The sequence below is a fragment of the Perna viridis genome, chromosome 8 (assembly GCF_037379345.1).
Source record: "Perna viridis isolate PV_CMFRI_1.1 ecotype Kerala chromosome 8, ASM3737934v1, whole genome shotgun sequence".
NCBI classification, from domain to species: Eukaryota; Metazoa; Mollusca; class Bivalvia; order Mytilida; family Mytilidae; genus Perna; species Perna viridis.
The window spans coordinates 4,062,035-4,083,689 of record NC_142452.1 but is presented as its reverse complement, the minus strand read 5'-3'; the positions used below and the strand labels follow the sequence as shown (position 1 = coordinate 4,083,689).

The following is a 21,655-nucleotide window of genomic DNA, read 5'->3' as shown; positions in this document are numbered from 1 at the left end:
CTTGGTAAGTTTTATGTTTTCTCCGAAAATACATGTACTAGAATCATGTAAACTTGCATACAGATGCACCTATGGTATTCTATCATCATGCAGCTAAATAGTGTCTCTTTAATTTATATTTTACAATTGAATAAGAATTACTTTCAACTTAAGAATTTCTCAGCAACTACCTGCACTAGAATCATGTAAACTTGCACAGGCATATATGGTAGTATATCAGCACCCAGGGACGGAGTATCCTTTTTAGCGACTTAGAATATGTCTAGTATTGGTTTGGGCAGTTCTGTGGTATTTTTCTTAATAGAAAGGCATCAAAACTGGGATTATTTCATGGAGATAATAGATGCATTGAAAACAGATTTGTAGTATACAGTTTTAAAGCTATGTGAACTAAAATCTGATTAAACATTGCAACAGTTTCTCAATACTTACTCTCTTTTCAATCATTATTCAACGAAACAACAAAAAATATCCAATACAACAAAACTGGAACAAATATTCAATACAAAAAATGTGATGGATGTAAACAGAATCCTCATCTTGATAACCTTGCATACCAAGAATATAAGCTCGTGTTTGCTTTCTTTTTTATTGACAGCAACTTGTTTATATATTCACTAGACTCTGCCTGACATGAACCATTATCGTTAATTGTACCAAAATATACACGAAATTCAAAACATTTAAAACACTTAGGATTCGTTTCTTGTATTGCATATGGTAGAAATTTATTTATCGGATTTGGCTTCCTATTTCGATATTTTTGGATTTGAGTATATTTATACTTTCTGATCTCGATCTTCCTATGTATTTGGTTCTAACAATGTAGATTACAAATTACTCCTTGAATACACGTACAGCGTAACGAAACTTGCAGTATTTTTAAAGGATCCATTACTTTTGTATGCTTCATACCAAACAACCAACATTTTTAATCAGCGATTCAACATATTTTATTTAGGTCTATTTCTTACTTGCACCGCCCCTTCACAATGATTGAATGAATTATAAACAGCCTAGATAGACCAACCGTTGTACCACCCTGCTCACGATATATCACTTTATATCTACAGTTTTCCAAATCCACATGAACAAATGTATTCAATATAATATAACCCATAGCGACTGCGTCTCGGGTGATATATTTACTTCGTGTGGTATTCCGGTGTACCTTCCTCTCAATACTTGGACCGTTATGTTGTATATCTATTCTTTTTATAGAAAGTTTTTCGGTGCACTTATTTATAATATGACAAAAGTGAAACCTTTTAAGGCTCCCGAAGAAACATTAATGAAAAACAACTTAGTTTGATATTTTTGTCAGCTCTGATTTGCTGATTTAAACTTATTTTATTCAATAAATAAATTGAATAGTATTGGCAAGGCCTATATATATCCTCTCCATACAAGGCAACAAATACAACATGCAGATAGAAGATATTCACATGACTTGAACACACAAACACACATATATATAAATTAACATTTTACTCTAAAAAAATTGTAATAGTAATTCTCTGTGCAATTTAAATTATAATGCATAACTTTTCCGTTATCTTCAAAATAAACTCTCTTTTTTTATTTTTATTATTTTAGAATATTATCAATACACATTTTTTGTAAACATTGGTGTACAAAGTTCAAAGATTGAAAATTATTAACTCAATCTTGACAAAAGAGGTATTTTTGGCATATTTCATGTTTTCTAGACATCATGAACCGATCCCGAAAAATTAAATGTCTGTCAGCAATATAATGTTAAGGTCTAAGCAGACAGACTGCATTGACCTCCTGTGGTGAGCATAGTAATTGCAAGATAATAATACATGATTATCTTCAATGTGGTCCCTACAGTGCGGACAGTTTTGGTTATCATTCAAGTGATGAAGAAACAAATGTTGATTAAGATTGCTTGCTTCATTCCTCATGCTCTAATTTGATATATTATACTCATAACCTTCAAGTATGGTAAATTTTGTAATGATATATATTTGTCCTAAAGCATTATGCTAATTGTCATGGTCTGATATGTCTATTGACCGAAATGTCTATCATTCATAAGGAATTATTGGTTGTCATGGTCCGAAATGTCTTTTGGTCGAATCGTCCGGCATTGATTAACATTATGGTTCTTAAATTTGCGAAACGTCTTAAAAGATTTCTTTTATTGCATTTAATTTCGCTTCATGCTATTTCATTTTGTACAATTAAATTATGTTTTTGTAACGATTTGATTCATTTCATTTATTTGATTCGTTTCAATTCTTTCTTTTATCGATTATTTTCGTTTCGCAATTTTTATGACCCGAGAATTATGGGTAATATTGATTACGTAATTTTCGTAAACATCTGGGCGCCATACTGCAGACTATAAGGCCAACCCTATCTTGGAAAAGTTATGATTCGATTTGTATTCAATTATCGAAACTAGCAAATATTTTCCGAGACTGGTTTGGTTCTCAGTCGCACACATACAAGTATACGCAAATGAAGCTGCCATTATGCTGTTTTTCAGCTACTGAAAATGCAGGTACAAACCGGATATTGATGTTTTATCTTGCCATAAGTATACAGAGCCAAGTGACAGTCAATATCTTGGAGAAAATATGATATGTTTTGAACATAATCAAAAACGCTACGGAGACTGGTCCTGTTCTTAATCACATTTTTCGAAGTGTACGAAAATGAAGCTGCCATTATACTGTTTTTAAGTTCCTGAATTTACATGCACAAACCGGATATTGATGCCTTTTCTGCCCATAAGTATACATGACCCAGTTGATAATACAGCCATTTACGCTCCCTTCGGGGGCGTATTAAAAAATCTAAATCGAAAAACATTATTAAATGCAATGACTTTTCACTGCCTGCTCGTTGTATCTGAATTGTTTACTGTCTAGTCGTTGTCCCTGGACTGTGGTTTTTGTCTGGTCGCTGTCCCTTGATTGTGTTCTCTGTCAAGTCCTTGTCCCTGGATTGTGTTGACTGCCTGGTCGCTGTCCCTCGATTGTGTTCTTTGTATAATCTTTACCTCTGGATTGTGTTCCTTGTCGGTAAGTTGTCCATGGATTGTATTCTCTGTCTGATCGTTGTCCCTGATTGTATACTTTGTTTGGTCGATGTCCCTAGATTGTGTTCTCTGTCTGGTTGTAGCCATTGGATAGTCTTCTTTGTGTAATCGTTTACTCTTGATTGCGTTTATTGTCTGTTCGGTGTCCCAGGATTTTCTTCTCTGTCTGGCCATTTTCCTGGATTGCTATGGAAAACTATGACACGTTTAACAAATCGGTTCTATTATTACAGATAGATACACCGTAACGATCTATGATATCGATGATGACCATAAAACTTCTGTAGTCATGACTTCAATCTTGTAGCATTATAACCCTGTTCCAGAAGCCTAATTGTTAGAAGTCTAGCGCGTTACAAAAAGTCTGCGTAGTTACGGCAAGCTCTGGTATAACGTATGAGTTTTCATATGAAAATTCCATGCGCAAGTGCTGAAGGGATGTTGCCACAAATGAAAAGAAATTTGACAATTCGAAATCGAAAGTCATTGCGTTTATCGTATAAATTGATCAATAGTTTTCCTGTACCATCTATTTCTAAGTGTAAATCAAGAGATGATGCTGTCTTCACAGTGTCTTTAGTATTTATTCTTTATCTCAAGTTCTTAAATACGATAAAATCCCGCAGCTAGGATTGTTGTGACGTTCTAATCCTGGTTACCTTGTTTTGTCTTTTGTACTTGATTAACGAATTCCAAAAAATAGAAGCCAACAGGAAGCTAGTATCAGTTCTTCGTTCTAAATCGTGGTAGCCTACAATCAAGACAAGTCTGAACAATTTGCAAAAGATAAAAAATCTTAAACTTGTCGATTTTTTAACAGCATTTATATATTATACGGAATTTATATATATTAGTATTAAAATGTTCGTCTACTTATTATTACCTTCTTTTTAATTTAACAATTTATTTGATTTGTTACTTTAATTTATGATACACCATTTTTTTCTTTGCCATGGCACGCATTGAACAACCCATCGTTGTATTGCAAATGATCATTCGAATGTAGCAAATTGCTGTTTTCTATAGATGAATCGACCCACCGATAACATCAGTCATATTTCATACAGGTACTTGGAAACATGTAGTATTCGATAGGTTTGTTTGTTTGTTTGTTTGTTTGTTTTTGTTTGTTTTTTTGTTTGTTTGTTTGTGTTTTTTTTTTTTTTTGGATAGTGAAGAACAGTACTTATTATCAGATAGGATATCTTAGAAAAGACGAAAAAATATTAAGATAAAATCATCCAGGTATCAAATGCTTTTAATGGATTTACAAAACAGTCTTTTACACCACTAATTTAAATATTACAAATGCATCTGAATACGATCACGATAACGCTTTGAAGTAAGGTTGCACAATAATTGCCTCATTTTCGCTGAAACGTTTACTGCTTCATTGGTGTACTGGCTACATATAATTGTTTCCTCTACTAACCAATTATTGTGTCATAAGATGGTAATAATAAATTTAAGGTAATAAGTTCCACGTGTCTGTTTAAAACATCACTTGACGCTGTTATGACCTAAAACAACAGACGGAGGATCCAAGTAATGCTGTGATGCTTCCGATGATTGCGGAGGGCCCAAGTAATGCTGTGATAATTCCGAGGACTGCGGAGGACTCAAGTAATTCTGTGATAATTCCGAGGACTGCGGAGGATCCAAGTAATGCTGTGATGCTTCCGAGGACTGCTGTTTTTCTACAAAAACAATGATGATTGTTATATTTTCATAGTTTTTTTTTTGCACTTACGCACTACATGTGTGTAATATAAGACAAATAATTTAAAACTCAATGTAATGAAGTATTAATTTTAAAATACATATATTTGACCATACATCACAATATATTAACCAGATTGCAATAAAATGATATACAGTTTGCAATTTACGTGGATTGGGGACCAATCGTCTTTAATATGTGAGACTGACTTTACAGCTGATCTGACCCGAAAGAAAGAATATCGTTTGGCTAGATCCTTTAATCTCAGTTTCCGCTATATAGATGACGTATTATCTTTAAACAATCCTAATTTCGGGGATTTGATACATCGTATCTACCCCAAAGAACTTGAGATAAAGGATACTACATACACTGTGAAGTCAGCCTCATATCTTGACCTACACTTAGAAATCGATGGTAAAGGAAAACTATTGACCAAACTTTACGACAAACGTGTGACTTTTATTTCAAAATTGTCAACTTACCTTTCATCTGTGGCAACATCCTTTCAGCACCTGTGTATGGAGTGTTCATATCACAACTTATACGTTAAGACAGAACTTGTCGAGTCTACGCAGACTTTTTGTATCGCGCTTGAATTCTAAAAAAATGTCTTCAGGAGCAGGGTTATGTTACTACAAGATTGAAGTCATCACTACAAAAGTTTTATGGTCGTCATCATGAACTCGTGGATCGTTACGGTGTATCCATCTGCGCCATGAAAACTGATTTGTTCAACATGTCATAGTTTTCTTTTCCTCTTTCTTCTACCGCAGACTTTTTGTATCGCATTAGAACTCTAACAAATAGGCTTCTGGACCAGGGTTATGTTGCTACAAGATTGAAGTCATCACTACCGAAGTTTTATGGATCGTTATTGTGTATCCATCTGCACCATGAAACTAATTTATTCAACGGATCATAGTTTTCCTTTCCTAGTTTGTCTACCCCGGACTTGACTTTTTATGAGCAACTCGGCGGGTGTTTCTAGAAAAGCAGAGGACGCTTACCCTACCGGTGTACCTGGTCCATGCTCCCAGTTTTTAGTGGAGTCCGAGTTGTTCATTTGCTTCTGTTACTTTGTATGTATGATTTTAGTTACTTTATGTTCTTTGTTGTATATGTCTGTTTTCCATGTCTGGTCTTTGTACCTGGATTACATTCTTTTGATTATCGCTATAACCTTGGTTCCCTTGATTACTCTTTAATGACGACACAGTACCAAATACAATTTTATAATAGGAATTCACATTAAATTTGGAAAATTACCGATGAAATAGACAGGAAATACAAATTACATTCTACAATAATTATATTGTAGTATCAGTCTATTATCTGTTAATGAAGTTGAATTGACTCACTGTTCTTATCTTAGTATTGTTTAATACTTTATTGTAGTTTGAAATCGTGTTATCTTAGTAATGTTATGTTTCAATCAGTGCTTATTTATCTATTCAGTACGCATATTTTGGTTTTCATCCTCAATTTTGACCATATGTGTTTCTGTCTGACATGTGCAATATGTACCCTTTCTCGTTTTGTTAAAATGCCAAATAATACGGCTAATATTCAACACAATTACTCTCTTACCCTTTTTATGATAAATGCATCTTATAATCATGAACACATTTATCAATACCAGGAGGGCAAGCAGCACCGTTATTGAATACAAAGCTATCATCACACGGGATGAGACTTTTTTGTTTCTACAACAAATATACATAAAAAAATGTGAATTAGCATAATGCAAATTGAAGTTCTACAATAAAAAAAAGTTACAGATATATTTGGCAAGACACGATCCAAATATAAATAGTTACACACAAGAAGAACTCAAAACCGAACGAATCGGAATGTCAGTCATAATTAACATATACTGTTATATTTTAGGAGGTTTGAATATTAAAATGACCCGTCATAATTACTTTCACCTTTGTAAATGTGTAGATCATATTGTGAATGTTTAAGTTCATCTTCATTGGATAAGTTTCAGGAATGCTAAAAACAAATCGTGCGTCAAATTGATCACAACCTAATGACGTTTATATTCAAAACATAGTTGGAAAGATAAACTAAAAATGCGCATTTAACATTTTGTGTGTCTAGACCGGGAAAGTCAACAACAAAACATGAACATGAATAACTAAAAGCCCAAAAACAAATTTCGAAAATTAAGTTCACACTTGTTTTAATTTCTTTTCTTTCGCAATGAAAACAATGAAAAAAAAAGTAATGTTATGTTATATGTTATGACTATGAAGAGAAAACCCGTATTAAAAAGTAAATGTTGTAAATGCCATTCATTTCATGCATCTTCTTTTTATGATTATTCTTTGTGGTTGAGGATTATTTAAACATACCTTAAAAAAATTAGCAAATACATTAATATACTAATATTAAAGTAAAATTGTTGAAGAATTATCAAGGGAATGAAGATTCGAGTGAAAATCAAAAAAATATAATCCAATTATAAAAAAAACTAGACAGGGAAACAGACACACACAACAAAGACCATGGAATAACTAAAAAATAACACACATAAAGAAACAAAAGTAAACTTACTGAGAATACATGTACCAATACGATTATGTTTCAAATGCAAATAAAACATATAGAACCCTGCTAGCTTACTTATCAAGCAGACTATTTTTAACAACAGATGCATTCAAATAATATAGTTATGACAAAAAATGTTTGTACTTACACATCACACTTAATATCAAAGCATTTACCAACTGCTGAATCATCTATGCGATAATTTATTAATGATTTCATCTCTTGTGCTTCCGGAAGGTGTAATTTCTGTCCAAATCTCTTTTCTCCGATCTGAACAATAAATACAATACAAAATTCATTGAATTATTTATTCCAAAATATTGTCATGTCTGAGACTTAAAGGAGAAGACTATGTTATTGTGCAAGTCATAAATATTGAAAATAATCTGTTAAATATTCATGAACATTGAATTGAAACAAAACAATTTCCTTTTCTTAACTAATTAATCGCCATTTATAATTAGAGAAATTGAATTTCCCGCGCCTATGGGCGCCATCATGTTCGGTTGAGCTGTGACGTCACCAAATCGGTTTGTAAAGTAAAGATAAATAGGTAATTGATTACGATGTCCGGAGAAAGCGCAAATTTGGGACTTTATCTCTGTAATTTTAACCCACAATAAGCTGAAGAAGAAATTGAGGCACAATATGTAAGCAAATGTCAGACAACATTGACGAACAACGGGATTTGCAACCAGAAGACTAGTATTTCCGAGGAAAAGCTAATGGCTACTTCCGAAGAATGTTCGTGTTGCCAGTCAAAAAACAGAATCGTTATAATATTTACGGAATATTCTTTGTTTACATGTCATTTGCAGTACTTGGTGACGTCACGAGCCAAGACAATAACACTCTTTTGTCATGTATCAGGGTTTTGGTTTAAAATGTTGCTAAACCATATCTTTTTTAATTTTAAGGCTACTAAACATATGAAGGGAAATATTCAAACAAAAACATTCCCACACAAAGATCTTTAAAAAAGAACAATTCTGTTCACATCTTCACAGGGCTGCAAACTATTTATGTCATAGTACCATATTCTTTATACACCTTTTCTTGAACACTGTTCATTTCCCTAAACCAACGATATAATGCATGTGTTGAATTTTTTAAATGTTAATTAATATGAATTCCTAAGCTTCATGAACACCATCACGGTAACTGATCAAACTATGATAATAGAAAGTCTCTAGAGACGGTTTTCACTTCTATTTTCTTTACACGAACCAAGGTAATGATTGTATATTGCTTGAAAATGAAAGAAAAAAATCAAAGATTTGTCAAATTTGTGTAAAGAGTAAGTTGCTGAATGAACTTAATGTTTATTTGTATTTAGCAATTTGGTGCAAAGATTTTGTTAGTTGTAATTATTTTCGGGTCAAAAATATTTGTTCTTGATTCCACTTTATGAAAAAAAAACAGTTATACCTCTTCGTATTTTAAAATCCCATCATATTTTACCGCTATGTAAATTTTATAGCCACTGACTCCATCGCCATTCGCATCAAATAAGACATCTTCAGTGTCATCAAAATCTATGTCAAGTTTTACTGTTTGAATTATATCCCTCACTCTCCTAGGATTCATACTGTATTCTTCACAAAGTATATCGCCTTTACCACCGCATAACTGCTCGAAGGCTAGATTGGCCACTTTTACTAATGCCTGCACAGACCACACTAAGTATGGAGTCCATGAATCAAGCTTTGTATCATAGCCAAACGAATGTTTCTCTCTGCATAATTCCGGATAGACTTTATTAAAACTCCATGGGAAATAACAGTTGAAAACCGCTTCGAAATATGGTACCAAGAAAGCATTTATCCTTTCATGTCGGTTTGGGTTGAGGTTAGCAAGGAAAGACTTCATGTCATCCCATTTCATCTTCATTTCCTGAGCAATTGATATAGTACCCTCAAACTTTTGATTGTGTCGAATATTTTCATGACGATTTCCCCAAGCATCTGACGTAAGGAAGGTAAATTCACCTTTCTCAAACTTGGGATTTTTATTCAGTGAATCGGCAATGACCGGAGCAACATGCGATCGTAGGAAAACGAACACTAAGCGAGATTTTGGGTTTAATTTTAATTGATCTAGAACACTTTCATAATCGTCCGTTGGCCTTTCTGGTACTGATATGTTGTTAGCAACACATATACGATTCTTCCGGCTCATTTCAATGGTTAAATTCCGTCCATTCTCACCAAACTTTCCTTCACTATATATTATCTGAATAGTATTTGCACTAAGCGCTTTAGCTATTTCCATCATTAATTCAACAGCCTTGTTTAAATGCATGGATACCCTTAGAAATGTTGGATACAGACTTTTGTCACTAAGAACGGATGACGCCGAACAACATCCAACCTGTAAATAAATTCAGCCAATTTACTCCATCACATAATTGCAATATGCAATCAAATACGTATTAACAGTTATCGTAATATGAACTCTGTTACAAGATTTTATAATCCATTTTTAAACTGTTTATAATTACTGGTTTGCATTTCTCGGTAATTTGTCAAAAAAAACTATTAATGCAAATACCAATATTTCAATCAATATGACAAAGATGGTTGACTATACAAATTAAAACTTAGTCGTAAGTATTAATTCTTTCCACAATGACTTACTTACATGAACTCCGTTTAATTTTTCTATAACATTAGCGACTGCCAATGTTGGTCCACTTCCTACAGATCCAACAAATCCAAGAACTTTGCCAGTCAAGTCATCGCCACCGATTCTCATTCCATTCTTGTAAAAGTCTAAAATCTTTTCCTGGATTATCAAAGGATCGTTACAAGTATCGAAAATTAACATTCCAATAGTTTTGCCATATTTCCCGAAGTAGTGTCCATTGTTGTTAATGTTTTGAATCATCCATTGAATTGCTAATGCCAGATCTAGTCCTACTTTTTTTCTAATGTCAGCACAGTTGAAAGGGTTAGTTCCTATGTTATGGATTGGCATAGCTGCCATCACTATAAAATCACCAGGAATATATATATAGTGGTGTGGAAGATCTCTTGTTAAACACTTTTCGCATGTAAAACTAACAGGACAAGTGGCAATTCGTCTGTTGTCCCATTCAACCTCGCTACCATTTACAAAATCTCGAAATATACCTTTTTCCAAAAATAATTCTTCTGTAGGATTTGTAACAAAATGACCAATCTGTAAACAATTCATGATCATTTTCCACACCCTCTGTGACCTAGTAAGAATGTATTTAAATTAAATAATTATTAACTAAGCGATCAGATATCACTATATTCAGTCGGCGGATTTTTTACACAGCTACCCCATTTTTGACTTGCTTATGCATTGCAAGGCAATATCAATGTAAGTTTTATAACACGATTAATTATCAATCGATTTTTCCAATCTAATGCCACACGATAACTCTTTCACTCTTTTTTACTTTTATACCAGGAACAATATCAGCTGGCGTACACAATACACAAACCAAAAGTTGCAAATGAAAACAATATGCTTTTTCAATTATATTGTAATAACAAAAGCAAGACAAAAATCAAATGTTCAAGGCAATTTTAGATTTTGACTCTTATGAAGATATACGCGGAAAGTTTTCCTAGTTGAAGGTAACACAACGAAATATGTCTTGAGTTCTTATATGTCCCTTGTTAATCAATAGGTTTTTGCAAGTTCGAAGATTTTCGCAGTCCTTGTATTAAAAAGTAATCGCGCCTTGTTGTTGACGTATTTCACAAATTAAATAACGAGCTGATACATTCGAAGTACTCTGCGACTAAGCGCAATCGATTTTCATATTACGTTACCTATCTAAACCAGACCCAAATAATATGGAATCTGTCTGAAAGAGACAACTTTTGAAGTCTCTCTATGTTAGTCTAAATGTGTTAATAGCAACAGAAATACCGAAGTGTCAATAGTGGGATAATTCAATTACGTCAATATTTAAAAAAATGGCATTAACGCGACAAACGATAACAAAGAGGATCTGCATACACATCGTAGCGATTATAATGAAATAGATTGCACATAAAAACTGAAGATAAAGGAAACAAGTGATCACACAAAATAAAACACTAACTGTATGAAATCCCGCAAAAATAACGAAATAATACATCAGATGCTCCGTGATGGTAAGCATGTCCTTCTCCGCCAGCTGCCATATTACAAGTAAGTATGATCCGGTAATATAACGAGAATAGATAAGGAGAATATGTCAAAGACACAACAACCCAATCGTGGGAAAAATGTTGGGTCAAGGTCATTCATGCCTTTCCAATGAATAACGAGGAAAACAACATGCAATAAGTCAGGCTCCATCTGGACGAAAAAAAAACATTATACACAAGTACAGCGAGATAGTTTCTCCCTTATACTACAGAAACATAAAAAGTAATCTAAAAGCGAAAACAGAACAATACATAAAGAGGCCAGAACTTCCTGACTTGGGATACGCGCAAAAATGCGGCGGATTTACTTTGGCTTGACCAAAACCTTCACCCTTTTAATTGTGGCAACACACCTATGAATTAATTCAAAAAGGTCCAAGTCTTCTTAAACAGGAATAAAGAAACTGATATATGTTACACAAATGCACGAACAAAGGACTATTGACAGTTTGATGAAATACTTTCTCCTGACCAGATTAAATTTACAAAAAGTTGTGCCCTCACCCACCTCAACGTATGTAATATCAATTTCAATTCTTCACATGCGGAGTGAGAAACACAATGCATCATAAGTCATACAATTACCATTCAAATGCATGGGATTTGTCATTACATGTACCATAGCATTGCGTTCAAAGATAAAAGCAAAATATTTTTTTGTGTAAATATACTGATAAAAAAATGACAAATATCTAGTTCTATAAGGATAAAAACGTTAAGAATTTTTTCATTGAATAGAAGATGTTGCATTGTGATGCAGTGTTTGGATTTCGCCAGCACTCCACAGTTTAGTTTAATTTCGCACTTTTGGCTAGAGATGAAAAATTATATTAATGGAATTTGGTGGTTGCTATAGTGATTTAAAATGAAGATTCTATTGCAATGTTTCACTTATTTTCCATGTTGAAGGGATTTTTTTTTTCAATGACAATTTGAGTTCAATTTGAGTTCATTGTGAAAGTAAGTGTATTTTTACCATGCTAAACTTGATGAGCGGATAACAAAGTGAAATAGCTCAAAATCCAACCTGCGATGCCCATATGAGGAAGGGGTTTTCAAAAGAAAAAGTTTTGACAGTTTCAGGGCATGAAATAAAAAATTAAGATATTTTGCTGGAAATTTGACTTTTTTTCACCTGATTTTATCAACTTTTTTGCAAATTTTAGCATATATTTGCATGGTTTCTATGGCAACCCTATTTGTTGTGGGTAAATTATTTCCAGAATTTTTTTACTGCATTCTGAAGGCCTTGGCTTGAACTATTTCTAGTTATATAGATTTACAGATGCTTGACAATTTTTTAAAGTGAAAATTTGCCAAAGCATCAGCTTACAAGACAAAAATTAAGCAGTTCTACAATACTGTGGAGTGCTGGCATCCCGGAAGTGAACTGAAACTGGAACGAACGAGTCTTACAAGTTTCTAAGTAAAGACCCTATGAGCGAACCAATGTTAATACAAAAAATGTTATCTTTAACTATTTGACAACAATATCATAACTATATCACTTATCAGCCAATTCAACGTTTTATTTAACTTATTGGGTGAGTACTGAGATTTCCGCGCTTTGTGGCTTTGTGAAGATTATTACCATAAATTATAGGGTGAGGGCATGAGTTTATTTGAATCTGTTTTAACCTTTATCGGTTGAAACAAAATGTAGCAACAATAATAATGTAGATCCGTGACCGGACACTATTCATACTAGTGAAATAATCATTCAGTTCAACTAAGTATCGTGATGTAAACTTAGTAAAGAACTTTGACATTATGGAAAAACATCCGAAATTAACAAAATCAGATTAAGGTAACAAAAAAGCACCATAAATCATACGCCATTATCAATTGGTATTTGCAACCACCGGAATTAGAACTTGAAAGTATTATAATGCTACAAAATTAATGATTTGTGTAAACCGAACCAAAACCCCAAATGTAAAAAGACAATTGTTACGACGGGTTTCATTGTATAATGAAACATGTATTAAAGGTTTCGTCTTTACCTTAATTTGATGCTAATCTCGAGAGATAGGAAGAAGTATATCAGCGATTCTAGCCGTCCAATTAAAGAATTTTGATTGAAAATAAAAAAATTATTTTCATCATCTCTACAATCTCTCCATCGTTGTAAAAATATGCCTATCGGGCTTATAACTAACTTTACTGAAAAGTCTTCAAAGTAGTAGTTTGTAAGTAACTAAATTATAGTCCGTTTGAGTATTATAATTCACCGGCAAAAAAAAAAAATTTCAAAATATTTTAACTTTTCTACTGCAGATCAATTTCTACAGTACATACAATTTCTGGAAAATATTTACAGAATTTTATCGCAACATACAACAATTTTTCATATCAGACTGAATGTAGTTTCAATTTTATATATTTCTATTATTTTTTTTTGTATTCCTTAGAATTGTAAGAGCTATTTGAATATTCAGGTGAATAATAAAGTCATGTGACATTAACTCATTTGAATATCTGCACATCATAAAACATCCTTTCTTATCCTCTATTGACATCTATATGCATTCAAATTACTTAAAGTAGCCTAGTTTTATTATGTAGCCTCAGCACATGGCATTTTCAAATATACTTCAAATATTCAAATGGTTGTTCCAACATTCAAATAGACAAAATTTGTATCTAAATATTTAAAATTAAAAATGCATTAGGCCTAATAGAAATTTCTTACGTCTGTTGAGAACAAAATCTGAAATTTTTTATCAGAGTTCGTATGCACTACAGAAAGATAAATGCAGTTGAAAAATGGAATTATTTTGGAAAATGATTTTATAAGAATTTTTTTTCTAAGATTTACAAGTGTAGACACAGACTGGTATTGCCCGAGTGGCAAGTATGGACGCTGACTGGTATTGCCCGAAGAGCAAATTTGGACTTACATACGTTTTGTCTTCAATGGGTATGCATCGTCTAGAAAACTCCTCCATTTTTTATATCAATGATTGAATTACGCATATGTTGGTAAATATCTACTGACATCAATAAATGGGGAACAAATTCCACAATGACTTGCCATAACCATAAGACAAGTTATATACATATAACAATGTTTCTTCCTTGAAGGTGTACTTGCATGGATGTGTTGAACTTGATATGTCATGTTAAGGATTGACCACTTCACTTTATGTACGTTAGTTTGGTAAAATTTTGGACTCTCAGTTTTCTTTTTAGATTAACAGAAACCAACAGAGTCGTATCTGTCAGTTACATGTATGGCCCTAATTTGAAAACGGTGGGGGCCATATCCTCAAAATTAAATAAGGTTTGGCATGCTCCATTTCAATTCATTAAAAAGCTTGTCATTTACTCTTCCTTAGGACCAAATTAGCAGTCAGTCTGTGTGACTTGCTAAGAATTTACATCTAAGGTTTGTTTGCATTAGTCCTAGTTAAACAGTTCTCTATCAAAAGAGAATAAAACTGCGAAACTGTAAAGTTTTCCCACTTACAGTCACGTATTCAACAGAAAACATTCAAAATTCTTATGGCCCCGTGCAGGTCGGGTGTCAAAAGAATAGGCCTGCAGCAGCGCTAAGCTTGTCGTAAAAGGCGACTACATAGTGCTCAGGAACCTAGCCGGGGGCTAGGCGCTCTGCCCACAGAGCAATTGGGATGTGGGCCCCAGGTGGTGGAATGGGGTACCCCTGGCATGTTACATGCTGGGGTTGTCAGGCTATAATACGGAAAACCTGGCCGCAAACCATAGTGGTGCACCGTGTTGGGAAAGATGTGACGTTCCTCGCACGTTAAAGAACCCTGCAGTGGTATTCGATAGGAGTAGGAAACTTTGCACTCCGCCACAGGAGGCTAAATTGCCCGACCTTACCCATCCCTCCCTTTTCTAGTGGCAATCAAACTTTTTTGACCCTATTATCCTTGTGTCCCATCCTTTTTTTTCATCTCATTATCATTTCATGTTCATTTTATCATCCATTTCATGTTCATTGTCTGAATATAGCTGAAATATTGCTGCTCGGACGTTAAACCCCAACAATCAATCAATTAATCAATTAATCAATCAAAATTCTTATGAATCAAAATTACAATACCGGTATATGAAGGACTTAAGGCTAAATCCATCGATACTGGCTCACAGTTAACACTTCAAAAACAATATTTCGACTAAATCTGGTATCAAACAATTTTATCAACTTCTAAATAGCCTGGAAAATGTTGCATATACTATAATACTTGTTTTGAAATATATCCAGAGGCACTGCCAGTATTATTTGGGATGCCAAACAATTTCCCCGAATACACCATGACCCACATTCACGGGTATGACTATGCCCGGGTACCGTGTAAACACTTCAATGCTTTACACCACCCGTGAGATACCCCAAATGATAGCCAAGGGCGTTAAGAAACCCCTCTGCTCTGTATTACAAATACCACATATGCCTGCAAACCGAGTCTAACAGTATTGAGTATATATTTTAGTACGAAAATGAAAATTAAACCAAGAAAAGGAACAGTCAGCTGATGGTCGGCGTCATTTATATCGTGCAAATGATTGGCTAACACTGTGTTACGAACGATATTTGTTGTATTTTAGTGCTTTATTTCCACAAAGACAGTCGAATTATCTGCTCAAAGCTAAAGGCAACGATGTCCTAGCTTTATGCACGAAATGAAAGGTGTAACGAATATACGGAAAGTGCTATCATTTTCAACTTTATTGTTACAGTGTTATTTAATAAAACTCAAACAAATTATACATAGATATCATGACAAAATGATCGAAATAATAATGAAGTATCGGGAAGGGAAATAAATGGTTAATGAACTGGCAAAATAAAACGACAAGGAACTTACGTTTTGGACACACGGTATAGGCATTTCAAAGTGAAAGTTGGGTTAACCCAGGTTTTATGGCAAGTCTTACTTTCAGCTTCGATTAGTACATTGAAGTACTGGTAAAAGTGTGGAACAATATGATTATACGTGTTAGAAAAGAAAGTCGCTATATTAAACATTAATAGTAGTAAGAAAAACACAGAATTTGTAGAGCGATAAATGCTACCGAACTTGTTTTTGTTTTTGGTTTTGTTTTTTTGTTTTTTTTTTTTTTTTATGTTACCAGTGATATGACAGAAAAAATCTTTGTTCAAACTTTTTGAGTTAACCTGAGTAAAATGTGAAAAAGGTCCAGATCGATTTCTTGAATAGAAACATTATTTATGTGGTATGACTATCCCATAACTTTTGTAGATAAGCCTGTCTTAAAGTTAAATTTATGTACCAAACACTTTTGGTCATTTATCTCCACATACCAATAATCGTACGGTTAAACAATGCATCATAAAATTAGAGTTTATGGGTGTGAACATACCTAAATCATAACCCTCGATGTAGTTAATATCATTCAACTGTCTAAACACCCATAAAATGGCTTCCAGTTGTTTAACGGAATCTACATCTATGTTTGATGCTGAAACGTCACTAAGATTATTGAATATAGACAGTAGTGCTCCAATATGAAGTTTTGTTTTCTCCGCCGTTAGCTTCGTTGGTATCATTATTGTTGCAGAGATGAACAAAAAAACTGCAAGTTGATTTTCCATCGAAGACGATTAATGCGATCACTCCTGCCAAACTGATAGTTCAAAAATTGATAAATGTAGTTATTTCTTTAATGGCGATCATTTTTTATTCGTATTATGTCAAAACGAAACCGGTTTTACAGAAATTGCTGTCGATTTGCATTTACACTTTTTCCCGTAAAAAGTGTAATACCATAATATTTTTTCAGCCACTACTGTAATGAATAATCTTGTGTATAGATAACATAACCAAAGTATAATAATGTGTCAATGCAATACCGAATTAAAAACTGCAAATGTAAAAATTACAAGAAGTGGAGATGTATGTAGAGGAATGTTTCCATATTTATATCGTACTTTCTCTGAATGGTTTTAGGAAATCGTAAACTTGTCTATTTTTCCACAATAACAACAAAAATATTGATAAGGGTAAAACCCTTATTGTTTACTTATTACTTGACCTTTCTTGATTTTCAATAATTAACTAACCTAAATACAAACTAATAAAACAAAACTTTGAAGAAGATCTGTAATGACTTGTACGGTTTGGTGTTTGAATAAACATTAATGAACGTGAATTGTCGAATTTTTTTTATCTAACATGCATTTTATGCAATTCTTTTTTATATATGTGCAAAGCGTCTTAATAACTATCCAAAGAAAGAAGTTTAACTGACTGTAAAGGACCGCATAAAATGTGTTTTCTACTTTCTTTTAAAGTTGCATTTAAACTTTAATGTGGAATAATAATAATGATAGATAGAATAGAACATCCTGCTCTCTTTTAAACATGAAAAGTCAAAGACTGTAAGTAACTGACTATACTAATGTCAATTATAGCATTGCTTACACTTTAGTGGTATGAGCCGAATATTAAGATCAAATATTGTAAGTTCTAACTTTATAATTACATAACCAAAATAGAAAATTATGGTTTCATTTCATCTATGGTTTTAGGAACCCATTTAATCACAGAAAAATTAACGACTAAAAAAAAATCCAAAGTAGTTGACAAATATATATTACTATGACACATTGGAATATAAATACCTTCAATATTAAAATAATAAAATATAAATTCCTACCTATCTGATTAAGAAATGGTTCTATATTTGTACAAAACCCTTGACCTATAATACCTGGTAATACCATACCTATACATCCTGGTATGGGCAATTTAAATTTTGTCAGTTTTTTCATCATTCCACTGTTAATCTCTATTTTTGATATATAAAAAGAAAATGACAAATGTGATGACATTGTGCTGTTTGAGTATTATAAAAAGAAAATGTGCCATTTTATAGAAGGCAATACTGTGTAAAGTGAATATTGGAAACTTATGTAATGTTTTTGGTACGGGTATATATCGTGATAGGGGTGACCATCCGTTGTATAGTGATAGGTGGTAGGTCCGTTATATAGTGATAGGGGTGTCCATCCATTACATAGTGATAGGGGTGCAATCCGTTATATAGTGAGAGGGATGTCCGTCCGTAATATAGTGATAGGGTGTCCATTTTTTATATAGTGATAGGGGTGTCCATTTGTTATACAGTGATGGGTTGTCCATTTGTTATATAGTGATGGGTTGTCCGCCCTTAATTTCTTCTGTTACAGAGAGTGGTATCCATCGGTTCTTTCTTCCGTTAAAGAGAGTGGTGTCTATCCGTACTTTCTTCCGTTAAAGAGAGGGGTGTCCATCCGTACTTTCTTCCGTTAAAGAGAGTGATGTCTATCCGTACTTTCTTCCGTTATAGAGACTGGTGTCCATCCGTACTTTCTTCCGTTACAGAGAGTGGAACCCAACTCGTATCCGTTATTCCTCCTAAAACACTATATGGAATTTAAAAAAAAACTTTCCCAGATCTTTACTTTTGTTATTTGACGTGTGCTGCTGACGCAGCAGGACATGGTCAACTTACAGGAGCATCAAATGTCACCCAAGAAAATATTGAAAACATAACTGGGAGCAATGCTCATTCAATTCATCTTCCGCTCTCCCATCCAATAGCATGTACATTTTGACTTTTGTAGTGATGGTGTATTCTTCATTTGTATGATCGGCAAATAGTGGCGCACCATTTTTTCCAGAGGTATTCCGATGGTTGCTGTCCCCAAAACTTAAAAAATCTGTTGTCGACTTGTAACAACATCAGACTCGGAGAACTTTTTATATGAATCGATGAGGGGATTTTTTTGACAAAATAAACCTTTTTCGACCTTATACTAGATGCTGGAAGGAAGACAAACAACTTCTATCAATATGTTTAATAGTTTATTTTGTCAGGTGACTAGCCTTTGTCAAATTCATAATTCTATAATTTGCTATCAATTCTGTGTGGAAACATTATGAAAAGAAATAGAATTTTGACAGTATCTTTTTTTTAAACCATGAAATGTCATGTACTTATTTAAAATCAAATAATGAAATGTTTACCATAGATAAAGAGCGTTCCGTAATAATAGATAAATAATAATATGTAATAAATCCCTTCAATATTGTAAATTTCCATCCAACTGGAAGACCGCAAACGTGACTCCGATTTTTAAGAAATGGTGATACCGCTTTATCGTCGAACTATAGACCTATAGCTATTTCTTTGATTATCTGTGTGGGCAAAATAACGGAGTGAATAATTCATAAACGTGTCTACAATCACTTATTTGAAAATAAACTTTTGTACGAATACCAAAGCGGGTTCCTCCCTGGATATTCAACAGTGCACCCATTATTAGAGCTTTACAACTCTTCTTGATGGATTAGAAAAAAAAGGAAACAAGCTGTTTCGTTTTTTTTGTGACTTCTCAAAAGCATTTGATAGAGTGTAACATAAAGGTTTACTTCATAAATTGAAATCATACGGCATAACTGGTGATCTTTTAAAATGTTTTAAAAGTTATCTTGAAAACAGGGAACAAACAGTTGTAATAAAAATAAAATGTCCCTCTTTTGCGGTGTCTCCCTCTTTTGTGGTGTCTCTTCTGGGGTTCCACAAGGCTCTGTGATAGACCCTCTATTATTTATCATTTTATAAACGATAGATCTGAAAAGCTAATTTTACTGACAAGACTATTTGCAGATGATGCATCATTTGGACTTTCTGGTACCGATCTTGTATATATTAAATCTATCATAAATCATGGTTGACGACGTTTAGTCCGGATAAGACGGAAGTCTTAACGATTTCGAACATGACTATACCTGATATTAACATTAATTTCAATAATCAAGCAATTCAAATTGTTGACTCTAATAAACACTTAGGTGTAACATTTAGTTAAAATAGCAAAAGGAATACTCACACTGACAACATCATAAAAAGTGCTATGAAACATATCAACGTGATGCGAAAGCTTAAATATAAATTACATTAGAAAAACTTAATCTAGTTTTAGAATATGCATGTGTAGGACAACTGTGGTATAATTTATTCGAAAAAGTTAGAAAATGTCCAACTTGAAGCAGCTAGAATTGTGACTGGATTACCTATTTTTACAAGATAGATCTAATCTACCGCGAAACTGGATGGGAAACATTAAAATCTAGACGCGAGAGAAGAAAAATCCAAATGATTTATACATTTAAATACCAAATGTACCTCCATTTCTGTGTAATTCACTTCCTATATCACTTTCTACAACAGCAGAATCATGTATTCCCTCTGCGATAAGACATTGGAATAAACTACATAAGTCATCTAGAGATTTAAATTCGTTATCAAAATTCAAAAGCGAAATAAAACGTACAGTAAAAACCAATATCCCCAAATACTATGCTTTTGGACCCAGACGACTTAATATTGTTCTAACACAAAGAGAGGCGGAGTATCATTTCTTAATTACGAACATAAAGTTAACATTGTTGGTGACCCACTTGCAGATGTGTATTCATAGAAGAAACTCTATACCACAATTTTTTTTCGAATATCATTTATACAGTCTCGTAAGGGAGAAATTTATGAATGATCTTGCGTGGTTACCGGAAAATTTGCCAGTTAATCATTTTTTATGGACATGAGGATCTATCCAACAAAAAAAAAGATAAATATTGAAGTCTGTTTTTGAATATATAAAATACTCAAAGAGATTCCTTATTGCTTTAAGTTTCTATTACTTCCGTTGAGCAGGCACACCATGATAAAAGTACACGTCTCATTTTGTTTATCTTTTCTCTTCCATATTTAACCTTTTGAATTTTTTTCTCCCTTTCTTCATCGGTTTTATATGATTAATTTTCTAAAAACATATTTCTGTATGCGCATTCTCATAAGATTATTGTATATTTCTTTAACGGAAAAAGACTTCATAAGTGAGATGTACTTGTGTCTAATCCCTTTTGTACGTTATTCGACAAATGAAATATGTTTAAACTTTAAATCCATCTGGTACAATTTTATAACATAAATGTTTTCAATCCATGTGGTACAATTTTATAATATACATGTATTAAAGAAGATTATAACAACTTTAACAAATCATATTTTTATATTTTGTTCTTTTCAAAAACAAACTTGCCGCCGATTGCATTATGATAGGAGTATTTACAGTTTGTAAATTGTTTGTTCTATTAAAAATGG

The 21,655-nt window shown here is 33.1% G+C and overlaps 1 protein-coding gene across 1 annotated transcript; it reads right to left on the bottom strand.

Annotated features, from left to right (window-relative positions):
- Positions 1 to 4,307: 4,307 nt before the first annotated feature.
- Positions 4,308 to 10,560, bottom strand: LOC148609005 (metabotropic glutamate receptor 4-like). The gene is made up of 5 exons (XM_088542169.1): positions 9,987 to 10,560; positions 8,775 to 9,716; positions 7,495 to 7,616; positions 6,381 to 6,496; positions 4,308 to 4,767 (listed from the first exon to the last, which is right to left on the bottom strand). The coding sequence occupies exons 1-5, from the start codon at positions 10,545 to 10,547 to the stop codon at positions 4,571 to 4,573; spliced, it is 1,938 nt and encodes a 645-aa protein (XP_088398295.1). The 5' UTR covers positions 10,548 to 10,560; the 3' UTR covers positions 4,308 to 4,570.
- Positions 10,561 to 21,655: the final 11,095 nt, after the last annotated feature.

What these genes read in the sequence shown, in the direction of transcription:
- LOC148609005 (XM_088542169.1), bottom strand. Translation starts at nt 10,547, where the DNA reads ATGATCATGAATTGTTTACAGATTGGTCATTTTGTTACAAATCCTACA. An exon ending in GGATTTTAAAATACGAAGAG is followed by an intron (nt 7,617 to 8,774) that starts GTATAACTGTTT and finishes TTTATTGTTCAG; the next exon opens with ATCGGAGAAAAGAGATTTGG. An exon ending in ATGCATTTATCATAAAAAGG is followed by an intron (nt 4,768 to 6,380) that starts GTAAGAGAGTAA and finishes TTGTTTTTGTAG; the next exon opens with AAAAACAGCAGTCCTCGGAA.